At 37.8% G+C, this 25,333-nt stretch overlaps 1 protein-coding gene across 1 annotated transcript; it reads right to left on the bottom strand.

Annotated features, from left to right (window-relative positions):
* Window positions 1-316: 316 nt before the first annotated feature.
* On the bottom strand, window positions 317-24,981 carry SLC5A7 (solute carrier family 5 member 7). Its single transcript, XM_031557660.1, has 8 exons — window positions 24,389-24,981; window positions 18,638-18,751; window positions 15,586-15,741; window positions 12,893-13,041; window positions 8,625-8,768; window positions 6,273-6,426; window positions 5,593-5,810; window positions 317-4,870 (listed from the first exon to the last, which is right to left on the bottom strand). Exons 1-8 carry the CDS (start codon window positions 24,564-24,566, stop codon window positions 4,247-4,249), a joined length of 1,737 nt encoding a protein of 578 aa, XP_031413520.1. The 5' UTR covers window positions 24,567-24,981; the 3' UTR covers window positions 317-4,246.
* Between the last annotated feature and the right edge of the window lie 352 nt (window positions 24,982-25,333).

Genomic DNA, 25,333 nt, shown 5'->3' with positions numbered 1-25,333 from the left:
CTCCTATTCAGGACCCATCCTCACATACTCCAGAATAATACCTGTGAGTCAAAGATCTCTCCCAAGAGGTCTATGGGAGGGAGTGCTGTTGGACTCCAGCCCCATTTATGGATTTCTCCTGGGCTCCAGGTTCTCTGCTCTACTTTGTGGCTGTGAGGGTAAGGTGGAGATGACTGAAATAAGAGCTCTATTTCCAACATGAGGACCAGACTTTGGGGAAGGGCTACAGGGATGCCTCCCTGCAGCCCCAATGATCCCCCATGTGAGGGTCATCTCATTTCTGTCTCTGTGACACAAAACCATATACGATGCTCAGTGATAATAAAATAAACATCTTTATTTTTAATAGATGGACAAAACAGACCCAAAACTAGACAGTATTTTCCTGAATTGCATGGGCACTATTGGAGACAATACAAACGAAGTTAAAACATACATATATCCATATTATGCTTCCTATCTGTTTTGTTAGTAGTTTTAATATATCATTTCTGACACAGACAAAAATATACTTTTTTTTTAAACAACAGCCACAAATACTGCTCTGATTAATAGCAGACTTACAATAACGTACTGTCTAATTGCACATGGTACTTGATCAAATATGCTTGAAGGGCAGAAGGAAAAATGAGTAACAGTTTTTTTTCCCCTATGATACTTATATTTGAAATACTAAATTATTGCACTATGAAAATAAAAGACTAAATCTGACTTTTACTTTATTTGATCCACTTAATGTTTACATTCAGTTCAGGTTCACAAAAGCATGTGTTATTTATAATACATATACCATCCTATATAGACAAATATAGATGAAATTGTAATTCTTTTGATGTATCAGCTATGTGTTAACCTTGATTTTATGAATATATCTCATGCAAAGGAGGTAAAAAACCATGTTGAATAAGTGTTATTCACAAATGTTAAGAATCAGAAAGTGAAATGCATGAACGTGATATAAATATTTTATTCAGAAATCATTGGCTCAGAAACAATAACCTCTGTGTTTGAAGATGAGTTCTTTGCTTCACTGATTGTAGATCCAATTTAATGCACACTACCACTACCTACAAATTGCAAAAGTGGAGAAGGAACGTTTGATGATTCACATGAAAATAGAGCTTACTTGCAGAATCATATTGTTAGCATTTATCTTTCGGAAACAACTTGGTTGCATTTTGTTATCTTTTTTTCTCTGCAGCTGTCAATCATACGTATGGCTTTGGTTATACGATCCGCTCTGTATAAATCCAATGGCAGGGCAGTTGAACTAAGGCAAGAAAACCAGTAAATGGACATTGTATAGGATTGTCTTAGTTTGGCTTTCAGAATCATCCAATCCACAGCAAAGCTCACCACTGCAGCTACTGAAGCTGTTGCTGGGTTCACACAAAGAAATGCAGAGACTTTACAAGTAGAAAGCAGAGCTAATGTCACACTATGAACAGTCTTCCATGTTTCTTCTCCCCTTTGCATGATAAAGCTTCCATGGTGTGCTACTTGAAACAGTGCAATAACCTCCACATTTTCTCAGAGAGGAATGGAAAACTGTTGGAACAATTTCCTGCCATAAAAAGCAGTTCCAGCAAAACAGGAAAATCGCAAATCACAAAAATATTCAATAAGATAAACAGTATAAAACATCCTGGTAATACTGAAAGCATCTGGGTTGAAGTTTTTGGGGTAACATATTTTGATTTTTCATTTAACTTTTCTCTGAGCATTTTAAAGGCCTTTATGTTTTTATGGCAATGAGGGGATACAAGGGAATCAAAATACTTTAAAAGAGCCCAGCTGAATCTTTTTGCCTATTTCCTTCCTCCACTACCTGAAATTCTGAAATATGCAATGTAGAAATGCTGCTGGCCAATATGCAGCTTCTCATAGTGAAATTCTCTCAACTCTTAGCCAAGACATAAGTAAGAAAAATTTTAGGAAGATTTACTTGGTAAAAAAAAATTTGGATCCCCTAACTTAATTTGAAACTGCAGTGTAAAGCACTGGTTGTGGAAGTGGGTAAAACTGTGGCCTGGTATTTTCTCATAGAAACAGATTCAGGCTAGTGGATTTGGGACAGACATGGACAATAATTCAGCAGTGGCTCCATTCTCCCCTCTCTCTTCCATATGATCACTTTCCACCTCTTTTTTCCATGGTTCAAGGAAAGATTACAGTGGGCTTGTGTCCAATTTGTAAGGTCCTCAGCCCTCTGAAGTTAGTTCATCAGCAGATTGTTCCCTCACCCCACAGAACTTTCTCTTCTTTTCTTTGCTGTATTGACTCTTAGCAGATTTGGGGCTGATCCTGATTTTGATTCCCTCCACCCAGTGCACACTCAATGCCTGCTCATGCAGCAGTACTGCAGACCACAGTGCATATCTGGAACTCAGATTAGTATTATTTCTAATGCAGTGTATGGAGAAAAAAAATAACATCTCTAAAATTAATTTTATCTACATATAGTATATATATATGCCATTAAAACTCCACAAAAGGAGCAAAAACATATCTAAGAATTCAACCTTGTGAAAGTTTATGTTAACACTGAATGTACATGTTGATGGCTTCTTCCTTTAGCAGCAAAACCTACTCTTACACTTCACATCCTCCAGTATAGCTCCTCCTGCTGTAAATGTAAAAGAGTAATTTTCACCAGTGATCAGCAACAGGAGAGTATCTGGATTTCAGCTGAATGTTCTGTGACGTGTAGATATTAAAAAGAATTACTGGAGCATAACTCTTAGTAGCATAGAAATCTAGCTATTAGATCTCCCTCTGTGAAAGGCACGTACCAACGAAGACAGACATAATCATCTTGGCTGTGGGCAAAATGAAACCAAATTGAATGCTCTCTGCTGGCCAGGCCATAGTTACAAGAGGCTTAATCTTCCCTGCTTTGCTTCTAGCCAGCATTATCATTTATGAATGGTCTCACTCATGCCTGGATAGTGCTGGTGCCCCACAGGCACCATGCTGGCCCATGAGAGTGGCTGTCAACGAAGGAGTCCAGCACTTAGCTGAAGACACTGCTATGCATTTTGGTACACTTGTGGGTTCAACTTTCTTTTCAGGTTTCCTCCAAGCTGCTGCTGCTTCTGGAGGTAAATACAGGCATGGAATGCTCTTCACCAAGCCTCTTTTCTCATGGGAAATCAAATTTTTTAGAAAATGTGATTTTCCATGGAAAATCTATTTTTTTTTCCAGAGTAATCTCAGTAAGTCCAAGCCAAAAGACTTTTTGTTGTCTTTGAGAATATATTTTGTTAGTAAGTGAAATCTGGGTATTTTCCCCATCTGTTTTTTTTCAAGCAGCCTTCTTGAGTCTCTGATTTTTTAATATTTCCTCCATTGTTATGGTTGCCTGTTGTCAGACTGCTTTGCTTAGTGTTCATTTTTTGTGATAAATCAAAATAAAGCTTCCTTCCACAACACTGCAAAGTGTTTTTACTTTATAAAAGTTCAGTCTTTTTTTTTTTTTTTTTCACAAGTTGAGTTTCTCAACTCCAATTATTGCTTTAAAATTTTTATCCTCCTCTATTGGTGACAGCCACTAAACACAGGAAAGAAGAAAATCTACGGTAACATACTTTGCTTAAGGGTCATCTTGCATTAGGCATACCATCACTTTAACTGCTGATTTCATTTTAACTTCTTTTAAGAGTATAAGATGTTCAGCACATCTATAAAGAATTTATTACTATTTGCACATTTTGCTGTCTTATGCAAATAATAATAACATACTAGATTTGTATTCTTCAAAAACTTTTATGAGGAAAAAAATTCCAGAACAAAAACTTAGGGAAGGCATTTAGTTCTTTAGAAATAAATCACTTACAGCTGTGACAATATACTTTCACTTAATGCCAATAAAATGTTGGCTGGTAGTACTTCAGACTGACTGTATTATAATCTCTTCATACGATGTCCTACCTAAATAGCTGTTGCACTTTTCCGCTACTTATATTTTCAATCGTAAATATATATTTTTTAGTTACATAGTTTATAGTTGTGGGTGAAAAGGATGGGATCTAAGTGCATCCTTCGGTAAACACTCTGATCTAATCCAACATGTTAGATAATAACAGGAAAGAGTTCTGTCCATGGATACTCCTGCTTGTAGAATCAATTAGAGATTGTGCAGTGGCATTTCATTCCTAAGTTTTGCTTTTCTTTCCATAAAATGCCTCTTGCTATTCTTCGTAGAATACTGTGTTTTGCATTGCTTCGTCTGTGGGTGCCACGCTTTTTAATTATCTTCAGTGTTGGACAGATCTGGACTTGAATCAACATAATTAAAGGCTTCCTTGTTTGTGAAAGTTGAGCTCAAAGTTAGACTGTGTCGCGGATTCACAGGTGCGAGTTCGTTTAATACAATATTGTCACTCTTTACAAGCGTTGCTTTGTCCATATGTTCTCTACTGTACCTCGCAACCACAGCATCAAGGAAATCCAGCTTTGGTGGCAAAGTCCCACTTTCAAATAAGTATTTGGCTAAGTAGGAGACTATAATGTTAGTAAAGAAGGAGGTAAGCATTGCAAGTGTTTTAAATGGGAATCGCTGGACGTAGATATTATTTTCATCAGGATAGCAGCCAGGATAGTAGATCAAGGGCTGAAGGTAAAGGTATGGTTCTCCTCCAGTTATTCTGAGAACAAGGCCAAATAAGTATCCTGCAATGGCACCATAGGTGTTGGTTCCTTTAATAAACAGCACACACAAGAGCTGAGGGAATATGATGATATAAACAAGATCAGAGCTGAGGTACCACAGGCCGTACACTGATGATGCCAGCAGTGCCATTGCTGTCGCTGATGCTCCAAAGAGAAAAACAGTGATTCTCATGACCCATACGATTTCCCTGTCTGAGGCCTGCAAAAAAAGGTGCAGTGTTATGGTAGTATGTGTACGCTTTCATTTATGAACACAGTCTGTATAAGGCATGACACTGTAAAAGGGAATTATGCATGACATTCAGCAATATTCACAAGCTAATAACTCTATCTCAAGCATAGGAGAAAAAAACAAGGGCTATGGTTTCCATTCAAAAAGTCATTAACCTTTGTGCACATGGAAAAATTTGATAGAGTCAGAGAAAAAGCAACAGTTGTAGAAATAACTTTTGAAAATAAACACAATATAGATCAACCAGAAAAAACTTTCACTGTCCAATTTTTTTTCTTCTCCATTTCCTAAGAAAAACTATGACCACAAGCCCACTCTGCACCTTTCTTGAGTGCCACGTGATTTCCTAATAAACCAGTAAGTCAGAAAGATGCCTCAGTAAGGATTTAAGTAAAACTTATGGTTGCAACAATAATTAGGAGCTATTTAGAATAAACTGCAATGCCATGGACACACTTGAAATGTGCCTTCCATGATCTTTTTCAACTGTTTCATCAGTCACAACCATGAACATTTTAAACCTTCAGTTTATTCAATACACTGTTAGCAAAGAAATGCTGTACTTTTTCTAGTCATAGGCAGGAACATGGAGTAAATGTTTCACTAAGAAATGGCAGTCTATGCTTTACTGTGTAAAGGTCTCTTGCCTAAAATTTTCTCTAAAAGTAAAAATGGAAATACAATCTCACATTTTGTCGAAATGAGAGCTGGTAAATGTTCCGAGCAAACATAGAACTTGCTGATAAAATTGAAGAGTCAGCTGATGACATGACAGCAGCAGATACAGCACCGAGGCCAAAGAATGAGATGTAGACTGGGCAAAGATACTGGAGCACAATTGGTAAAATCATATCCGCTTCTTTATTAGCAATGGGGTCAGGAAAACCATATTCAGTCTGGTTCCAGGCTGAAATATAGACACAAGTGTGTTGTGAGTAACATTATTAGTCACTCATTAACATTAGTAACATTAGTAGGTGATTTTGGCTTGCTTTTAGTTCTCAGTGCTCTAGTCTACTATCAATAAGCAATAAATCATATTAATCTCCCAACACTGAGTTCATTCTGCCTGTGGTGGTAGCTGGTGGGTGATCTCTCCGCCCTTGTCTCAAACTATATACTCTTTTCTCTTTTATTTTCTGCTCCTGTTATTTGAGGGTCAGGAGTGAGAGAGCAGTGTAGTGGAGCTTAGCTGTCCTTTGTTGTTGAACCACCACAGTGGAGCAACCTCCCTTGGGAAAAACATACTCTAAAAGTATTTTTCAGTGCAGTCTCCTGTTGATGAAGTCATGGGTTGATTAATGATGTCACCTGTGTAATGTGAGATTTTCACACACTTACTATATTACTCATTTTTTTAATAATTTACCTGTGGATGCTCCAATTGCACCGATGAGTACTGCAGGAATAGCCATCACAATGCAGCCAAAAGCAGCCAGAAATGACAAAACTTGAGCATATGTGGCAGAAGATGAGGAAAGAACTCGCTGGAAATATGCTTGCCATGGGATACCTCCAAATGTCTGCAAACACAATAAGCAGTGTTCCATTACTGGAGCTGACACCAGATTTCTTTGCTATCATCATGTAGAGAACACATGAAAGCATCACTTGAATGCCGCATTGCTGCTCTTTCATTTATGGCTTATCAGTTAGTAACAGCTGTAATCTCCATTCTCACAAGTAATGTTAGATCTTTGTAAGCCCACTTAAATCCCACTCTTTTAGCGAACTTATTCTCTGTACAGTTAGAAACAATGCTACATAGTTTCTGTAATCCTAAAGCATTGTGAGCTCCGTAAATATTTGATAAAGCCTTACAAGAAGTTATAAAAATATTACTGACATATCTCATATGCAGAATTTGACCTCCAGCATCCTTTCCCCCCTAGAATTACATTAATTAGAATTGGAAAGCAAGATCTTCTATGAATGCATATAACTGTCTAAACAAGCAACAAGTTCTGTATGTATTCAACATGAGAATATGTAAAATGTTCCTCCCATTATCTTAACCAATTATGATACCAATATAAGTTATGGATGAAGTAGTAAAAGAATGTGGGTTTTTTTTTGTTTGTTTGTTTTGTTTTGATTCTTTTTTTTATGGTGACAACCCTTCCCTTGTTTTGTGGATGTAACAGTGAAGATGAGACTTAAAATTACACCCACAAAATATAACATAAAAGACTATTATCAAAGTCTGAAAAAACATGCTAAAATCTTCTCTTCAGAGCAGGATTTGAGTAGGCTCCACTAAGTAAATAAGTGCCTATGACTAAGCACTGCGGAAAGAAAACAAAGCAAACTGCTCACTAAAAGTTCACAGTCCAGTTTAACATGATAAATGAGGCATGAGGTGTTTATTCCTAAGCATGTGTGTACAGGTGTTTCATATATGCTACGTGCACACAAGGGACCAAATGAATGCTTCACAAGCAACTCAGATTTTGGCATACTATTTATGAGTGCTTCCCTTTACAGCCTTAATAAGCTTATTTTAACAAAGCTTTCCAAGCACGTGTAAATTTCTTGAAATGTAACGAAAAAAACAGGATGAAAAGGAAATGTGTCACAATTTGGCAACATCAGAGCTTTCCTTTGGTTATCAGCAGAAATGAAACCTTCAGCCTTATGGCACAGAATTCAGCCACGTGTGCTAGTGTCATATTTTGACTCTATAAGAATCTCTAAGCAACCTATGCTGGATAAAATGTTGCATTTTATTAGCTGTATTGTCAGAATATTCTAAGGATTTTGGCTGAGGTTATTTAGGAAAAAAAAAAAAAGACAGAAAGAAATCCCAAACTAGAATATGATAATAAAAACGTTATAAAGTTGCTCAGGGACACTGAGAATGGAAAATATTAGCATGTGTTGCTAGACCTTCTAATGGAAAGCACTTAATAACCCCCAATCCCATGTGTAATAAATGAGTATTAAATAATGAAAACCCTCAGTTCATTCTGGCACAGATGAATTCATCCATCCATCTCTGCAAAGCTCTTTCTACATCACCTACACCTAAGGCATATTTAATCATTTGTATAATGTATTTATTGCCTTTCTTCGCCAAGAGTGACATCACTTAAGTGTTAGCCACACACTTTTAATTAATTTTAGCATAAGGCAAATCTTTTGGTCTGACAATATTTAAACAGTCTTCCTGACAATGCTGATATTGACAGCTGTGCTACAGTATTCTACTGATACTTCTCTGAAATCATTCAAATGTTCAGAAATACAAGGAAAAAATGGAAGAAAAGGAAAAAGGAAAAAATGACACCCACTGACATTCATTGACACTTGCATTTACAGAGAACAAACCATGGATATGAGCAGTGATGCAGTGAGTGGTGTGTTTCAGCAGTGATGACAGTGACAGTGAGTCAGTTCTACTGGTGCAGAATGCAGTATGCAGGCTTCTTGTTCACAGCTGGTGAAAATGCATAGCTGATAGTGGTGACTGTGTTGAAAAAGAGTGTTTTCTAGCTGAGAATTTGTTCTATCAAATAGTATCATTGTGCTCTTTGCAAGTGTTGTAGTTTCCATAGAAATAAATAGGATGCATTACTTTCAGAGTGATCTACATATTTAACAGGAATGAAGAAGATAGAAGTTTTCATGTTACTGGAAACTCTTAACTAGACCCTGCTTTTTCTAGCTGTTACAATAACCCAGTGCTAAGGTGCTTCAGTCCTTAATATAAGCCATCACTTACCAGCAAAAGGAAATTGTCCAGCCAGGTGTAAATGTTAAGTGAGCCAATAGTTCCGAGCCAAGGCGCTTGGTGCACCTCATGCACAGCTGTGAAACCAATGTCTGTCACTGCAGGATTGGACAATGCAAAGGGTACGCTGATCCACTGTAACCAAAGAATAATAGTTTGTTCAGGTCTAATGAAGGCATGATAAACCTATAAGTGGTGGTCTGTTTCTCTTCTTCCATGCTGCAGATCAAATGTCGACCTGACTTGCAGAATAGCTAGAAAATATGCCAGACACCTCCAAACTCCCAAGTACTGGATATTTTACCTTTTTTCTGGATAGTGTGAGGACAAAATTTATCAGTGGAAGTCATATCATCAGCAGGAGAAGCATATTTGCACATATTCACTATATTTTCCCTAAACTCCACACATAGTCTTTACATCCTTTCTTGGACCACATTGCAGAGAAACATCTACATATAAACCTGCATGTAAAAGCAACAGGATTTGTGAGTATACAGGCACAAGGCATCAAATCTGAAAGCTTGGGATTTTCATTCAAAATAAAAAAAACATAGAATTTGTGCTTCTAATAGGAAAAGAGGGCTGTGAGGCACTGGCACAGCTGCCCAGAGAAGCTGTGGGTGCTTCACCCCTGGGCAGCTTAGCTAGTGGGGGGCAGCCCTGCCCACAACAGGGGGTTGGAAGTCAATGATTTTTAAGTTCTCTTCCAACCTAAGCCATTCTATGATTCTGTGATTCTATGAAAACTGTATCATGGCAAGAGAGGGATGCTGCTGGAGCATCTCTCTTGCTCCAGAATACTCCAGTGTATTACAACACCCAGTGTGTTACAGCACTTTTCTACCTCGAGAATAATTTTACTCTGAGCTCTTGGCTATTTTGATCTGAGCCAAAAAATCTCTTTTTGTATATTTGTCATCCAGTTCATTTTTCAACTCATTAACTACCTGTGATGAGGACCTTGGCACTTCCTACTAAGAAGAAAACCAGGCTTAATAATCTATGGAATAGACAACTGCAAGCACAGCACCCTGAAGCCTTTAGTGATAGCCAAAAATATGCAGATTACCATAGCCCAAATGAACATGTTTAAGTGCACAGGGATGCAAGGAGGTGAAACTTCAAACATCTTCTTCTACCTTGTTGCACAATTACTGTATCAATGTGTGAAGAAGACATGAATTCTTGCTGTTTTTTTTGCAGCAAGTTGCTTATCAAGTTGTTTATCAAATAGTTTCTCATTTGCATATTAAAATTTTCTAATTTAAGCACCTGGGAAGAAAATTTCCCTTTTCAGTTTTTGCTTAGGCTTTTCTGGAAAATATCACCAAGATGTTTCAGTCATCTCCAAGAGATTTTGAAAGAAAGACAAACAGTGCCAAAATGATAGGATGCTAATACTCTTCTAATTTTAATTTTTTTTTTTAATTCGCAGAGAATGACGTGGAGTTTTCATTCTTCTTTGTGAATCTCAAATCTCAAACATGTCAAAGTGATGAGCTTACGAAGATCTGTAGTTTGCACATACTCAGCTGAGATTTTCAGTAGGGAAAATTTCTAAAGGTCCATCTGCAGCCTTCAAGATACAGCCCAGGATTTAACAGGGACTAAATTGCAAACACATTACTAGCTTTTGTAACCCATTCCAGCTCCTGACAGCAATATAGCTCTTTGTGATCTCAAAGATGACCACAACATTAATAAACAAAACAAGTCAAGACATTTTCTCTGGTTCTGCAGATCACTGATATGTCCATACATCTGGATCCTCATCCATTGTTTGGATGAGGAGCTGCGAGATATGGCTTAGTAGCTTGTGATAGCAGTGGTAATGAGAAGATGGTTGGTCTAGATGATCTGGTCATTTCCAGCCTTGTGATTCTATGATTCTATGATCTAGACTTCCTCTTCCTGTCAAACAGAACAGCCTTGACCTGATCCTGGGAATTATCTGGGAAAGTACTAGCTGGCATGGGCCAAAACAGTGCCAGGACTATATCAACAATAAAATAATGATCTTTTATTTTTATCTTGGCACTGTACAACTTGCTAACATGGACACAGTCTTGAATTCTCTCCTATTGTCCTCTCTGAGCTGTTAATAATTGGAGTAGGAAATTCACTGTTTTGAATGGAGCAAAAATAAAACAGTGGCTTGTGGAAGTGAAACAGACTTTGGGGCCTTATGCTGTGAGTAGAAGTTCAGTGACGAACAGGTGTTAGAAGGATCTGGAACTCATGGGATTGGAAACCAGACCAAAAAAAAAAAAGTACTCCTATATGACAGCAAAGATTTTAGAATGGAGAACTAATAATACAGTTGAGATGAAGAGACAAATAGTCGGGGACAGAGTACAGAATCAGGCAAAGAATGACTGGGCAAAATAAAGACAAAGACTGCAGCTGAGAATTACAACTGTGGGTAGAGGAGAAGAGGGAAGGAATGAAACTATCTGGGGTTGGAAGGAGAAAACCAGAGAAGTATGTGGTTACCTAGACCGTGATAGGGTTTATGAAGACATAAGGATGAGATTGTGTCTGAAATGAAGAGCCAGCACAGGGAACAGAAGTGATTAGAACAAGTATCATGTCTCTGATAAGGAAGAGACATTAAGAGTAGAGGGCAGTAATACTCTGTGCCAGTGGGTACACAAACTGCTCCAAAGTCTGGAGGGGAAGCTGGGACGCCAAACCTGTCACATCTTCTGCTGTGACACTTGCTGTGAAAGTGCCCTATCTCTTCTAAAATTCCTCACCTATAGCATGCCTGTTTAAGTGCTATCTGAAGCTTCTCATGACTCCTGAGGTTATGAATACAGTTCTTTCTACATGTCAGCGATATTGTTTATTTTAAAAGGGAAATTACATAAGGAGCCCAACCTGGATTAAAAGAACACTATTAAAACTACAGATTCAACCATTTAAAAGACCGCTATATCACCTTTGTTTGTCCTCCCCTTCCTGTTCACAGCTACTTTAATCATGGGATCGTGTTGTTATTCTCATAAAATGAGGGTCTGTAGTAGTGCTTGAGTGATTTACTTTATTTGGGGAATTTCTGTAATGCACACCATCTGTGGAAACTGAATGGTTCACAAATGCTAACATGCACCTTAGGGAAGGAGACAGCATTTACCCCACTGTGCAGATGAAGAAAAGAAGTGTGAGAGAAGTTGTTCTGGAATAACTTCTCATTGGAGGTGGCCAGCTGGAACTTGTATTTGCTTTTTCAGAGTATTTAGCACAATTCCCATGAAGTCAGTTACAAATGGGAATGCTTAGCACTTCTGCAAATAAGGTTGCAGGCCTCACAGTAGGACACCACGGAGTGAGGACTCACACAAGGTTAGTTAGTAGCCATCTGTGCAAGCTCTGGCAGAAGCAATTTCCCTAGGGCTGCATGAGAACTCTGGTGAAAGCAGAGAGTCTACTCAGGTCCCCAAGGTGTCATTCAGCTCCAACACGTTGAGCCACCCCTTCTATTTCAGCCTGTCTCAGATCTCTGTACACCTGTGACAATCTATTACTAGCACTGGCAAGCAAAAACAAGCAGCTTCTTTGACTGCACCCTTGTGATCTGACCCCTGCTGCACTGATGTTTTTCTGAGTAGATTCAAGGAATAGCAGTAAGTAGGGGAAAGGCAACCCACTGTCATATCATTGATAACTGATGGGTGAATCATAACACCATATTCAAACAGCATGGTCATCTTGTGAGACTCCCCAGTCTCCAAAGTTAGTGGAGGGAAATGGAGGAAAAACCCAGATGATGATTTACAGCAAAAGGTTAACTAAGCTGCATAGGTGACAGCTATAGGAAGGAGAAACTGGAGAATACTGGCTGTACAGATCCAGTTCCAGTGTTTCTGGACTGCTTTATTGATTGCTCTCTGCATCTGATGCCTCCTTCCAGTGCTTTTGCTACAGCCTTGTGGACAGATAGTCAATCTTCTCCAGTCCTGTTCTGAATTAGAGACATACTCAGAATGAAAAATAAAAGAGTGCCTTATCAGACTGGTAGGAAAAAAGCCAAGAATTGTGCCTCCTGTCAGCAGTATTGCCAAAGCATGGACTGTATACAGATGCAAATGCAGACCCTTTAAAGCCATTGATCTGTGAGTGGAGATATTCCTCCACCTCACTTTCAGAGAAGCCACAGTTCCAGAATTTCAGCTGGGCAACAGGTCTCTGCATTTGTCATTTGTCATGAAGCTCAAGGCAAAATTTTCAAGAAAGTGGAAAAAAGCCAAACTTACCAGCCCAAGGAAGATGCAGAACAACTGAACCACGTCAGTGTAGGCCACAGAATAAAGCCCACCCACAAGAGTGTACAGAGTTGCAATCAGGGCAGAAATAATGACTGAAAGATTGATATTAATGTCAATGATCACACTTATCGTGGCACCTATGGAAAAAAAACAAAACAAAACAACAACAGAAAAACAACACTATGTTAGTGTATCTCATACAATGATGAGAAGGAACTGGATCCCATTGTCCAAGTCATTAATGTAGTTGTTACACAGCATAGGACTCAGTATTGACTCCCAGGGTACTCTGGTGGATGACTGGCCACCAGCTGGACTCCACACTCTGGTCACAGCCCTCTGTGCTCAGCAGCTTGCTAAGTTTTCATCTTCCCCACTGCCCACTTAGTTTGTCTATGTACATATTATGGGAGCCAGCATCAAAAGGCTTGGTTGGCCTACACATTACTTTAGTTTGTGTACTTGTAGGACAACTCTTGTTGCTCTTTATGGCCAGATTCAAATCCAGGTGGACTTTGGCTGTTCAGACCCCATCCTAGTATATTCAGACAGCATCTCCATATTCCTTACAGGTCCCCTTCCTTCTTCTACCTCTTGAATGCTTCCTTTTTATATATGTGTATAGACAGCAGCTTCTTTTTCATCCATACAAGCCTTCTGACACTTTTATTTTCATGGTTGTCAGAGTGGACTGTTTTGAAGCTTGGAGGAGGTGATCCCTGAATATCAACCAGTTCTCCTGAATCTCACTGTTATCTTCCAAGGGACTCCTCCAAGCAGATCCCAGAAGAGACCAAACTCTACTCTCCTGGAATCTGCTGCTGTGGTCCTGCTTTTTGCCTTGTTCCTTCCTCTCAGGTCTCTAAACTCTATCATCTTCTGAACACTACAGTCAAGGTTGCCTCTGGCTTTTACATCCTTAACTAATTAATTTTTCTGTGTTTGCAAGTATTAGGCTCAGAAGAGCAACTCTCTTCATCATCTCCCTTAATCAGCCATGCAATTATTAGAGCATTCTAGATGCAATTATTAGAACATCCCAAATTGCTTGTGCTCTGTATTGTGCCTCCAACAGCTGTCAAGGTGTTTATATACTTCTCATACATATACTAGCTATTGCAAATGATTGTAGTATTTTAACACATTGTTTTAAAATTCATCTCCTTCCAATTAGACAATTTAGATGAAATATTTTAGAATAACTTCTAGTCCTTGCAAGTACAGCAGGTGGATATTCTTGAACACATGGGTGGAAAATATATGGCAGTACCACCCAGAATAACATGTAGTATGTAAGAGTTGCAGAGAGCTGCTAGATAGCTTTTTGTTGTACAATGAGCCCTCAACATTCTGGTATTTCAGAATTATAGGCTCAAAAATCTTGCAGAAGTTGGAAGTCCTGTCTTTCCCTTCTACAGCCTTGCCAAGCAAGGAATCATGAGAAGATCAGCAAATGAAGAATGCATCGGTGAAGATAGGTGTGCAAATCAGGGGTTGTAATACAAGTGTGTCTATTCACAGAACAGTTAAAATTATAACTCTCTGTGACCTTTATAGTCTTTAGCCATCAGTGGTTTATATGAAGCTTCAAGAAAGGCATTCACACCATTCACTTTGAAATATCACATATTAGCTTGTCCTCAATCAAAAAGAAACTATATTTTAAATACTCAGAGAGTTCTTCAAGCTATTCAACTCCTATCACCTCAGCGTGTAGTTTGTTCTTAGTCCTTTAAGGGTTTTGTGATGAAATTGTGGTAAACAAGCTCCCCATTGCTTTGCAGTTCATCAGAGCACAGTTGGAGAGTACCTTCAAAGTTTATTTTCTGTTTAAAATAGCTGTGCTAGAAAGCATTACCACATGCATGTGCACTATGAGTATGATTAGCTGGTAAAAGTCAACTACTGGTGCTTCAGCTCAAGGACTTTCTCAGTTCTTCAAGGGATTGCTAAATTCAAAACTGAAATATAATTAAAAACCCTGGAAACTGACTTATTTTTCAGGACTGGGTGAGTAGTTGAGTGATTTTCTATTGAGTCATAGTTCCACTAATTCTCTGCATCCTTTCTTGAATCCTAGGTATTTTTTTTATTTTGTCAGGAGGAAAGCCATGTCAAATTGAATAATACTTAAATGTATTTATCTGAACCTTGTTTTACTTCTATTATTTGTGCTATGGAAAGCTGTGTTTATTTAGAACCTCTTTATGTAAAGGATTATTTTGTTCAGATGCATTGGCAATGATGTTTCATATATTTCACAAAATTCTGACTGTCCCCTGTGATCTCAATGGTGCAGAAGAGAAGCTGGGGCAGCCATGATGCAAAAGGGATACTTGCAATCATTCACCTCACCCTCTCAGTTAAATTAAATTTGTTGCTCAATCTTTCCACGCTGTTTTGACAAGAGACCACTTAAAGGTACATTTTCAAATGTAACAGTTCAAGGAAGAAGTCTGGATTTCTCTTTAAACATCTAGAAAAGTCTTTCCATTACCAAAATAATCAGTGAGGTACCATTATTGTGTACAACTACAGTTTACCGTAGGTCTGAGACAACTGCCACACTCTGGGCTGTTTGGCTAAAATAGCTAATATTTGAAGCCATTTTTTATGCATTTCTGATTTTCTTAATCCCTTACACCTATTTCTAGTTAATTTTTAAAATGGTATTTCCTTACCTAAGGCAGAGAAGATGGCAGCAGCCCAAAACATTTCTCCCATTAAAGCTGGAATAAACAAGAGCCCTCCCATCCTTTTTCCATAAAGCTGCTGAAAAGGGTCTAGCATTGTCACATAGCCTTTGGATCGCATAGGTTTTGCAAAAAACAGACCACCTACAAAGAAAAGTAGCAAAAGACACCAACTGTAGTGGAGTAATGCACTGACATTAAGGGGTAAAACACGAATTGTCAAATAAAGGTGTAAAAATATCAGTATTACTGTGTTTTGTTTCTTTAAAGAAATAAATACAAGCAAAATATTTGCTAGGAACTCTAATTTTACATCTAACCATGGAATTACACAAGCAAAATCACATCATTTATGTCTATAGTATATTAACGGATTTTTTTATTATTTTTAAGTTTTTTGGTTCAGTTTATTTGATCTTCCTCTATGGATGATGTCAGAGTTTTGTCTCAGTTTGGATCAGCCTAAGAGAATGTCTTTTGTAACTAAGTCTGTTCATACGTAGAGTAGAACCCAGCATGAGTATACGTCTTATTTTTCACATAGAGCTACACTAGAAATAAAACAGTCTGGGATTCTGGATCAGAAACATAGATTTACACATGGTATAGTGCGCACTCAGCAAAACTGATCCTTTCAGGACAAATCAGATTTATAACGCACACTTAAGTCAACCTTACTACACCTGCAGGATAGGTCAAATGCTTTCTGGGCTCTGCAGGTGTCAGGTTCCCTGAACATTTGTCATACACTTATTTCTGTGCTCATTCAGGAGATTTGATGTATCGCAATTCCACTCTGCCTGGCTCACATATGTACTGAGTATGTACATAACTGTGAAAAGTCCTCACATTTCTAACTTATTTCTAATATACAGTTGTCAAATTCTTTCTGTCTGGGGAAAAGAAAAAAAAGGGGCTAAATCTCACTAAAGCCAAAATAGACACTCTACAGAAATCTGCATAGTTGACATCAAATGTCTACAGAAAAGAAGACTTCTCTCACAATAACACTGCTGAAATGCAATCCATAAGCTACACTACACTAGAAAACCAGGGAGACCCTAATAAAATCAACTGTATACTATTTGGAGATCCTTAGGCTCTTCACCATAGGGAATCTATTTGTTGTATTGTACAGAAGATTTTCCACATATCTCTGTCTTGCCTTATATCACTTATATTTCTTCCATTTATTAAGTTCCCCGAACAGAAAGCTCTAGCTTACCAATCACAATTTATGCCCTTTATATTATGCTGTCTTTAGATAGGTAGTTTACAAGCAGAAGGCCCTCCAGAATCTTTTCTTCTGTTTTTTCATTGTTCATGATTCCTATACCTATTCCATTTGTTACATCATCATTACAAAATACAACTAAAACAGAAAAAAAATAGTCACTGGTAGCATAATCTATTAGGCTATTCAAACATCCGTCAAAGGCAATAGGAGATATTCTAACTGTTGGAACATGAAAAATTAGAAAAAACACAGCAGATTATTGAATTAGTGGGAAGGTTAAATTAATCTTAAATCTTTACAGCCTGAAGCAATAATATTTCTTTTGTTATTCTGTTCTTGTATTTATATATATTTTTAAATTACAAACAACACCTCATCCCAAATCTGCATGTACATATCATGCATACAGAAACGCTTTTCTTGCTGTGTTCTGAAGAGAGACGTATGGTCACACAGCACAAAATTTCTTTTTCTCTTCAGAGGCCAATGTGTATCAGTCCAAGGATGATGAAGTCTGGACTTCTTTGTAAATAGCTGGAAATGAGGGGAGTAACTAACTCAGCCTCTTGTGGGCTATTGATCTGGGACAATTCTACAACGGCTACAAACCTGGAAGATGCTTATGGCTATAATTCTAATGACCACTTAATGACACAAATCGATCATAACCCTCATGACCTGATAATGACATCAGCTGATCCCTAGGCAGATCTACTGTTAATGTTTTCCTTACAGGATTCAGAGCTGCTCTCAGGGATGGGATTTACTATTGGAACTAGAGCTGCCTGCGTACAACAGGGAGGAATACACACAATGTGGAATTGTTCCACCTGGGAACAGAGGAGAACCAGAATAAGCCATAGTTTCTGAGGGGAAACTGAGTTGTATAGGAAGAAATAAAAGCAAGAAGACCTAGAAAAGCAACCAAAAGGGAAAGAAATAGTACAGACTAGCTGGGAGGACCAGGAGAAAAAGGCTCAAAATAGACTGCAAGGGTAAGTAGTATCAAAAATCTAGTAAACCACCCATATTAATACAAGATGAAAAATACAGGATCATTTCTGGAAACATACCCTTTCTAAGCAGTTGCACCAGCACTTGCCTAAGGGCCATGATCTGTTCAAAACCTGAAAACATGTATTTGACAGCTTCGTAGAGCATTCATCATAGCTCACAAGGCAATATTTCTGTTGAGAGCTGCTCCATGCAGCTGAAACATGACAAGATATTTTTTTATTGCTGTTATTTTAGAGAAAGGTAAGAAGGTCTCATTGAATTTTGGGAATTAGAGAACAGAGCACTAAGAATTACATCACTGTCTGTATTTTACCCTGTGCTTGGAAGGATTCAGTATTTTCATTTTGACAATGATTTTAAGTTTCGTTCTACATATAAAAAGTTGTTTAGTTCAACTTTACAGCAACAAACTAGCTCTTCTCCAGACTTCATGCATGAAATTCAGAAATTAGTCTCTCAGTGGAGGTTTCTAAAATTTAAGCAATTCCCTAACCTGTGGAGATATTTGCTGCATTTGAAGTCCAAGATTTAGACACTATCAGAGAACCCAGTAATAATTTGCAGATTATATAATCTCTTAAAAACAACAAAACAAAACAAAATCCTGAATATATAAGACCTAGTACATACAGTTTAAAAAAAAAACAACACACATCCAAAAGAAAAAAACAACAAAAGCAACAGCTTTTCCCAGTGTCATTTCATCAAACCCATGTGATGTCATTTCAGATGATGGCCTTGACATCAGAACTCCAAAATCAGTATCACCTTCATTTCCTTGCTTACCTAAGACCAGACTAAGGGAATATCCGATAGGTGCCTGAGCCCAAGCTAGACCATAGCCTGGTACATACACAGCTTCTGCTGTCCCGTTGATGTAACCTCCTCCAACCCATGTGGCTGAAAAAGAAGAGGTAGAAAAGCCTTTAATGCACTCAGAAAACAAAACCCTTCCACACTGAAGAACAAAACTGTCATCACTTATAATACTGCTGTTTTTTATTATGTGTACTATACAAGTACCGGACATAGCATCCTTTTATAGAAGGTAGTCCTAATCCAAAAAAATTCACAACTTAAGCATATGAAAGAGAAACCAGATGACTCTGCACACTCAGTGAAAATGTGGGGCCTGAGTTCCCCTTTATACAGAGAATGAAGCATAATAACTCATGAAACATGATCATTTTCTTTGTTTGTTCAAATGAGAGCAAGAGGTAAAGGAGAGGCATGGAAGAATAACCATATAATAATTAAGTCATCTCAGTTCAGAAAACTCAGAGCACTGAAATTAGACAGTAATTTAATGCAGGCATGTCCAACCTGCAGCCTGCAGGCCATGTGCAGTCTGGCTCAACCCATCCTGCAGCCAAATCCCTACACCATCATGGTGGCAGCTCTGCCCTGCCAATTGGCTCAGCCCCATTAATAGGGAAATCACTATATAGGTATGTGATGGTCTAGTGCTGCGATTTAACTTCTAAAAACTGACTTATGTATTTTTGTGCTCCCTGCAGATATATTCTAGAAGAGAATTGTAACATCATTAATATTTCTTATCATTTCTATATATATACTATATATTGTATAAACTACCGGTATTTCCAATATAATGAACTCAGACCCTTAATGAATTCTCTGTCTTAAAGAAAAGTTTCTACGCTTGAGAATTTTGGACCTTGAGCGTATCTGACCAAAAAATCTCAAACACAGAATATTTTTGTGATTGAATCTGTAAAAATCATTGATTATGAATTATGTAATGAAGTTTATCTCTTCGTTTGCAGATTCCATGCAAAAAAAGTCTTTTATTTCCTCAGATGTATAATGAGTGAGTTTTATGAACCTGAGCCTGTAGTTTGAAGAATGGCAGGCAAGTCATTACATTTTTGCAAAGCCAATTTGATTTGCCACAAAACCTTTGCCTTCTTATACAACATGCATAGTTCAAACTTCCTGTGTAAAAACTTACAATTGTAAGAAAGTTATTTTCCTTACACAATATTCAGACTTCTGTGTATTAAATAAACAAGTGGAGGTGTATACAAGCAATGGAGATACAATTCCTAAAGAACTTCAGTGTAAATCTAGCTGACTACTCTTCCACTTACACGTGATACCTCTTACCTATAACAAGACGGTATTTTTTAACTTGATGTTAAATTTCACCATGGCTTTGGAATCAAAGCTCTCTGGAAACTTGAGTATTGCAATTGTCCCTGATTCTGGATTTTGAAGGACAGGAATGGACCATTCTGTTGTTGGAAATATCGAAGTGGACTTGTACGCAGTATGTGCATGCAGAAAATGTCTTCAACAAAAGGAGTGACACTATATTCCCTGACTTTTCAGTACTGAGAATTTCAGTACTGAGAATTACTGTGCATTACAGAGATGAGTGATGACCATATGGAACAACATGGAGAAGATGGGTGAACACTGATTCTTGACAGGAAGAGTCAGGGATACAGAGTGTATATAGAAAATCATCAGACATTTGGGATTTTTTGCTTCTTAAGAATGTGAATGTCATGAAGCAGGTGGAAATATGATACTTTGTTTACTAGAGTCCCCATGCACCTGGGATATGTGTTCCTTGTTGTTTCTCAAGCAGTATGTACTTATGGAATGTGTCATGATCACCTGCATACCGTAGCAAAAGTCACTGAGTAAATATTTAGAAATATATTTGTATATGTCTGTTTCCTTGGAAAAATTAGAAGCATGAATTCTGAATGAATGACACCCACTTCCAGGTCGGAAGAATCCCATAGGCAAGGACAGATGTCTAGTAGAACTCCTGCTGTGGTACCAAGAAGGCTTTGGTGGCTGGCGTTGATTTGCCTGGTGTTGACACTAAAGGTGTCTCTGTTCTCCAAGGAGAACTTGGATGCTGTGCCTAGCTCCTTTATTTTTGTCTGGAAGTGACCAGGCAATTTCTATTCTGTAGGATGTGGTAGGGGCCATTGCCCTCCCCTGGCCAGGGACGAGAATGATGCCCCATGGACAGGTATTGGTGAATAAGCTAGAATGGAGGATTTAGCACTCTTTTATAATTTCATTATTTGTTTTCTTGATAGGGAGTTTGAAAATCAGCTGCTGACCAATTTTTGTATGTACACAACTCCTCTAGAACATCTGCAAGGGACAAGCTTTAGAAAGGTGTTACACAGCCTTTTGTCAGGGGGTTAAGATCTACCCTGTCATCAGTAAATACATTTGAAAGAAAATAATGGGATATGGTAGGAAGGGATTTCATCCTTAGATATTAATTTTCTGATCCTCAGTTTTTTAAGCCACAATTTAAAGTTAGTTTAATTTTTTTTTTGTGAAATTCTTTTTTTTTTTCCCCCTAAATCAGACAAAAGGAATATAAAATTTAATAATCTATAGAAACACTTGCGGTAATCCATTCTAATCCTCTCTTTCCCTTCCAACTGAAGGGCCCCAAAATGCTGCAAATAGAAATGTCCATTTAAAGCAAGTGCCCTACAAATAATCAGACAAATACTTAAGATATGGAGCGCAATTTGGCTCCTAGTTCATACAAGGGACATAAAAATACATTTCAGAAATCTTTATATATCTCAATGTATATTAATAAGACAGATTTTCAGATACTTCTTTGTAAATGATCCCTTGTCTAAGCACACAAATTATTGAATTAGGTCATCATGTTCTATAAAATGGAATTTCCGACTCAGGGATTACAAAAAAAAAAAATAACAGAATACTGATAATATTGATAATACTAATAATATTTATTTTATTTTTGTGAAACAATACAGAGCTTCATCCAAGTAAAATGAAAAATGATGTCAATAGATGATGATATTTTTAGTTGCACTTGCAAGCATTTTGATTATGTAATTTCAAATATTTCCTTTGGGGTCCAATCTCAACCACCAAAATCGGGATAGACTCAAGTCTGTCACAGATATCACTTCTTAAAATTGTCACCCCACAAATTAAGGAATATTTATATTTAATCCAACATTTTACCTATACTCATGAAAACTTAATACACGAATTGAAGTCATGCCTACTGCGGCACTATGTTAGGAGAACTGTTGTAATCCATTGAGAATTCAAGATTTTCACTCTTTTTTTATAATTGCAGACAAACTCGACCTTCAATAGGTTTCATGCTCAGGCATTCCAATAACAAGTTACTAAAACAGTTTGCTCAGGATTACAGTACCAATCCAAATATGTCCATTATTCATACGGTGTACTTTAAAGCTTTTAGATACAATTCAGAAAATCAACTAAATACTTACAAATCTTGAATCTATCCTATGAAGTCATGATGCTTACACTTTCAACTTGATTTTAAATTTACAACCTAAGTTCTGCCATCCTCCCCACCAAGCAGCCCTAGAAAACACAGCCGTTTTTGTAGGTAATACACATGGAACACAGTAGAATTTGTCTCAAGAAAGAAAAACAGAATTGAGCTTTATCTCATAACCCAAAGTATTTCACGTACATATAAATAATATCATTTCTGGGGATATTTTAAAAATCCAGTTTTGCTTAGACAACTCAAGTTGTAACATATTAAGAGCATGTCTGAACAGCCATCTAGTTCTGCAGATGTTGTTGTGATGTGTGAAATCTAATCTATAGTTTTTAAAGAACCGTGAAACTGTTCTGTAAAAGTTATTGTGGATTTTGATCAGCTTACACTCACATAACAATGGTTTTGTTATGTTTTTACAAAAGGCATATCCCAATCAACTCACTTTTGTCACTGAGACAAAAACTGAATTAGTTCTTGGTTCTGCAGTATTGTGCGCGCAGTTCCTATCTCTTCATGCCAGGTGCCGTGCTCTCAAAGTGAAAGCAGAATTTACTTGCTGTCTCAAACTGTAGCTGCCGTATTTATGGAAATACATGCGGAAATACATGGAAAGCATGTAAACCCTGATGGTATAAAAGCTGTGGGTGTTCTATCTGAGCAAAGACTTTAGGATCAGTCTGATGTTCTACCACAGAATTGATACAGTACGTCATCTTCAGAGGTGGCATGAAATGGGGTGAATGTGTGTGGGTGTGAATTCTGGCGGTTATAGAAACTGCCTGTAATACGAGGAGCCCAAATTCAAGTCTCATCTCTTCTTCACCTTTTATGAAAATTATTACTGTCAAATTGGATTAAGGAGACCAAATTTATGCCTTCTTCCACAGGCAAAGCAGTTCATCATAGCCCTTCTGTGGAGAATATAATTTCATCTCCTCTTTTCCAATCTAATGATTACGCTTTGTGGCAGGCAGAATCTTCACAAAACATTCTGGTATCAGTGCCCTTGAAAACATTTAATTTAGCAGAAAACAGACAAACTAGCTCTTGTCATGAGTAGAATCTGGTCATATCTAAAGTTTCAGTAGCTGATGGAGACATGGCTACTGATGCACCATCATCTGATGTGCTCCAGTATGTTATAGTAAAGTGGTAAAAGTAGAACATAAACCTGGATTCAAACTTCAATGACATTTACAAGAATCCTTTACTCATGATCTAAATATTCAACCTTTCAATGAGCAAAATGATTCTGCAGGGGGATAGAGAAGAACACAAAATTCCTGGCCCAAATTTTTTTGCATCTCCTCTATATTACATCTTGGGAAACCAGACAGGAAAAAACAAAACAAAAGTCATAACTTGATGAATTAAATTCAAGAACTGAAAGTGCTTTGCCGGAATTTAACTTAGGATATATATATATATAAAAGCATGCTTAAATAAAATTATATTGCTTAAATAAAAATCATGGGCCAATTCACTCTTCTTGTAATGTACTTTTGTTCCAATCCCAGAGGTTAGCTTCAAGAGCTGAGATTTTGGACCTTGCTGCAAAGCTTTTGTTTACCCATGCAACTTATCAGGTTCGACTGGCTCTGAGTGTCAAACAGCACTGCTAGAAAATTAGTGAGCTTATTCTTCACTGAGGCTTTTCCTTCTGATGCTAATTTTCACAGAAATGTATTATTTTGTCAAAATGCCACAAAAGATGTTAAAGGATTCACGAAATAAGTTTGCAGAAATCAGTGGGCTTAAGAGTTTAGATTTATGCCAGTTCTCTTTGAGAGACTAATTCTGAACTGATGCTGCCTCACATCTTTTTTACATATAAATTTTGCTTTTCTCAGACTTAGCAAAAAATAACTCATGAATTTGGAAGGCTTCAACAGTTGAAGCAACAGTTATTTTAAAATTAGTTTTCTTATTAGTCTGTAAAGCTCCTATATTTCTGTTCCAAACATGCCTGATCTACAAATGAATACGAAAGCAGCGAGTAAGATATGGAATATATTCTTTCTGTACAATTTTAAAAAGTTTGTTGCTTTTATCTAGATGCTACACTTCGTTCACATAACAATTTCAGCAGCAATTGGGAAACAAAATATAGGCATATCCTCCACTGTGTATTACTTAGCGTACAGATTATAGTTCTCTTTCACTCTGATGGAAAACTAACAAGCTATATGCTGGTTAGGTATAAAAAAGAAGAGGAAAAAAGACCTTTTACGTACCGGTCATTGTAAATCCACCAACTAGCAAGCCAATGTCTCTTCCGCCGACGATAATAGCTTCGCTGCGATCTCCATCGCTGCCGGTGTTCTTGGTTTTCCAAGCAGCCCATATCCCAACTGCCAGGATAGCCAGGTAAAACACAGCTATGGCCACCAGTCCCTCCACATGGAAAGGCATGTTGGAGTCCCGACTGGTTTTTTGATCGCTATTTCATTAAGGCTGCTGGAGAGAATGCAATAATATGTCTGCTAAAGCAAACCTAGCAAGATGCTTTTCAGAATCAATCTACGAAGAAAACTCAGATCGTTACTGAAAAGGCTGTTGTGGTGAATTTATTAAATGAGCATTTCAGATGTAACTGAAATTAAGCTTGCATGCCAACTGAAATGCCTGTGGAGCAACGAGCAACAGCTGTAACCTGTGATTACAATGAAAAGTGAATGATGTGGCCGAAAGCTATGCAAGTCTTATAAATCAGTTCCTGAATACGGAATTCTTATAGTCACAGAGTTGCCGCTGTTAGAACTCTTTAGACAAGAAATAGCTTGGTACATGGAATAGTAGAAAAGAGCTTGGTCATGTGGTCTGTTACAGAAGTCTCTATTTAGTCAGAATATAAAAACTGTACAGAAGTAACAGCAAAAGATATCTTTTGATGTATTGGAATGCTGCATCTTTTCCACCTTCAGCCCCCTCCTGTATTTAAAAATCTCCATTCCTCTTTAGTGACAGGCTTAATTTTCCAGCATTAAAAGTACCGATCAATTCACGATCGCGCTTTCATCTGGAAAGCGCAAAAGCTGTCGGACGACAGCAAACGCCAGCTCCCCGATTTACAGCCCGGAGCCCCTCCCGGGCGAACCCCCAGCTTTTCCCGCATCTCTCAGCTCTCACCCGCCCTCTCCGCGCTCGCCTCCTCTCAGCAGCTCCGGCAACAGCCTCCC

The sequence above is a fragment of the Meleagris gallopavo genome, chromosome 1, assembly GCF_000146605.3.
Source record: "Meleagris gallopavo isolate NT-WF06-2002-E0010 breed Aviagen turkey brand Nicholas breeding stock chromosome 1, Turkey_5.1, whole genome shotgun sequence".
Lineage (NCBI taxonomy): Eukaryota > Metazoa > Chordata > Aves > Galliformes > Phasianidae > Meleagris > Meleagris gallopavo.
The sequence above is the reverse complement of the archived record's forward strand: the minus strand, read 5'-3'. Positions and strand labels throughout refer to the sequence as shown.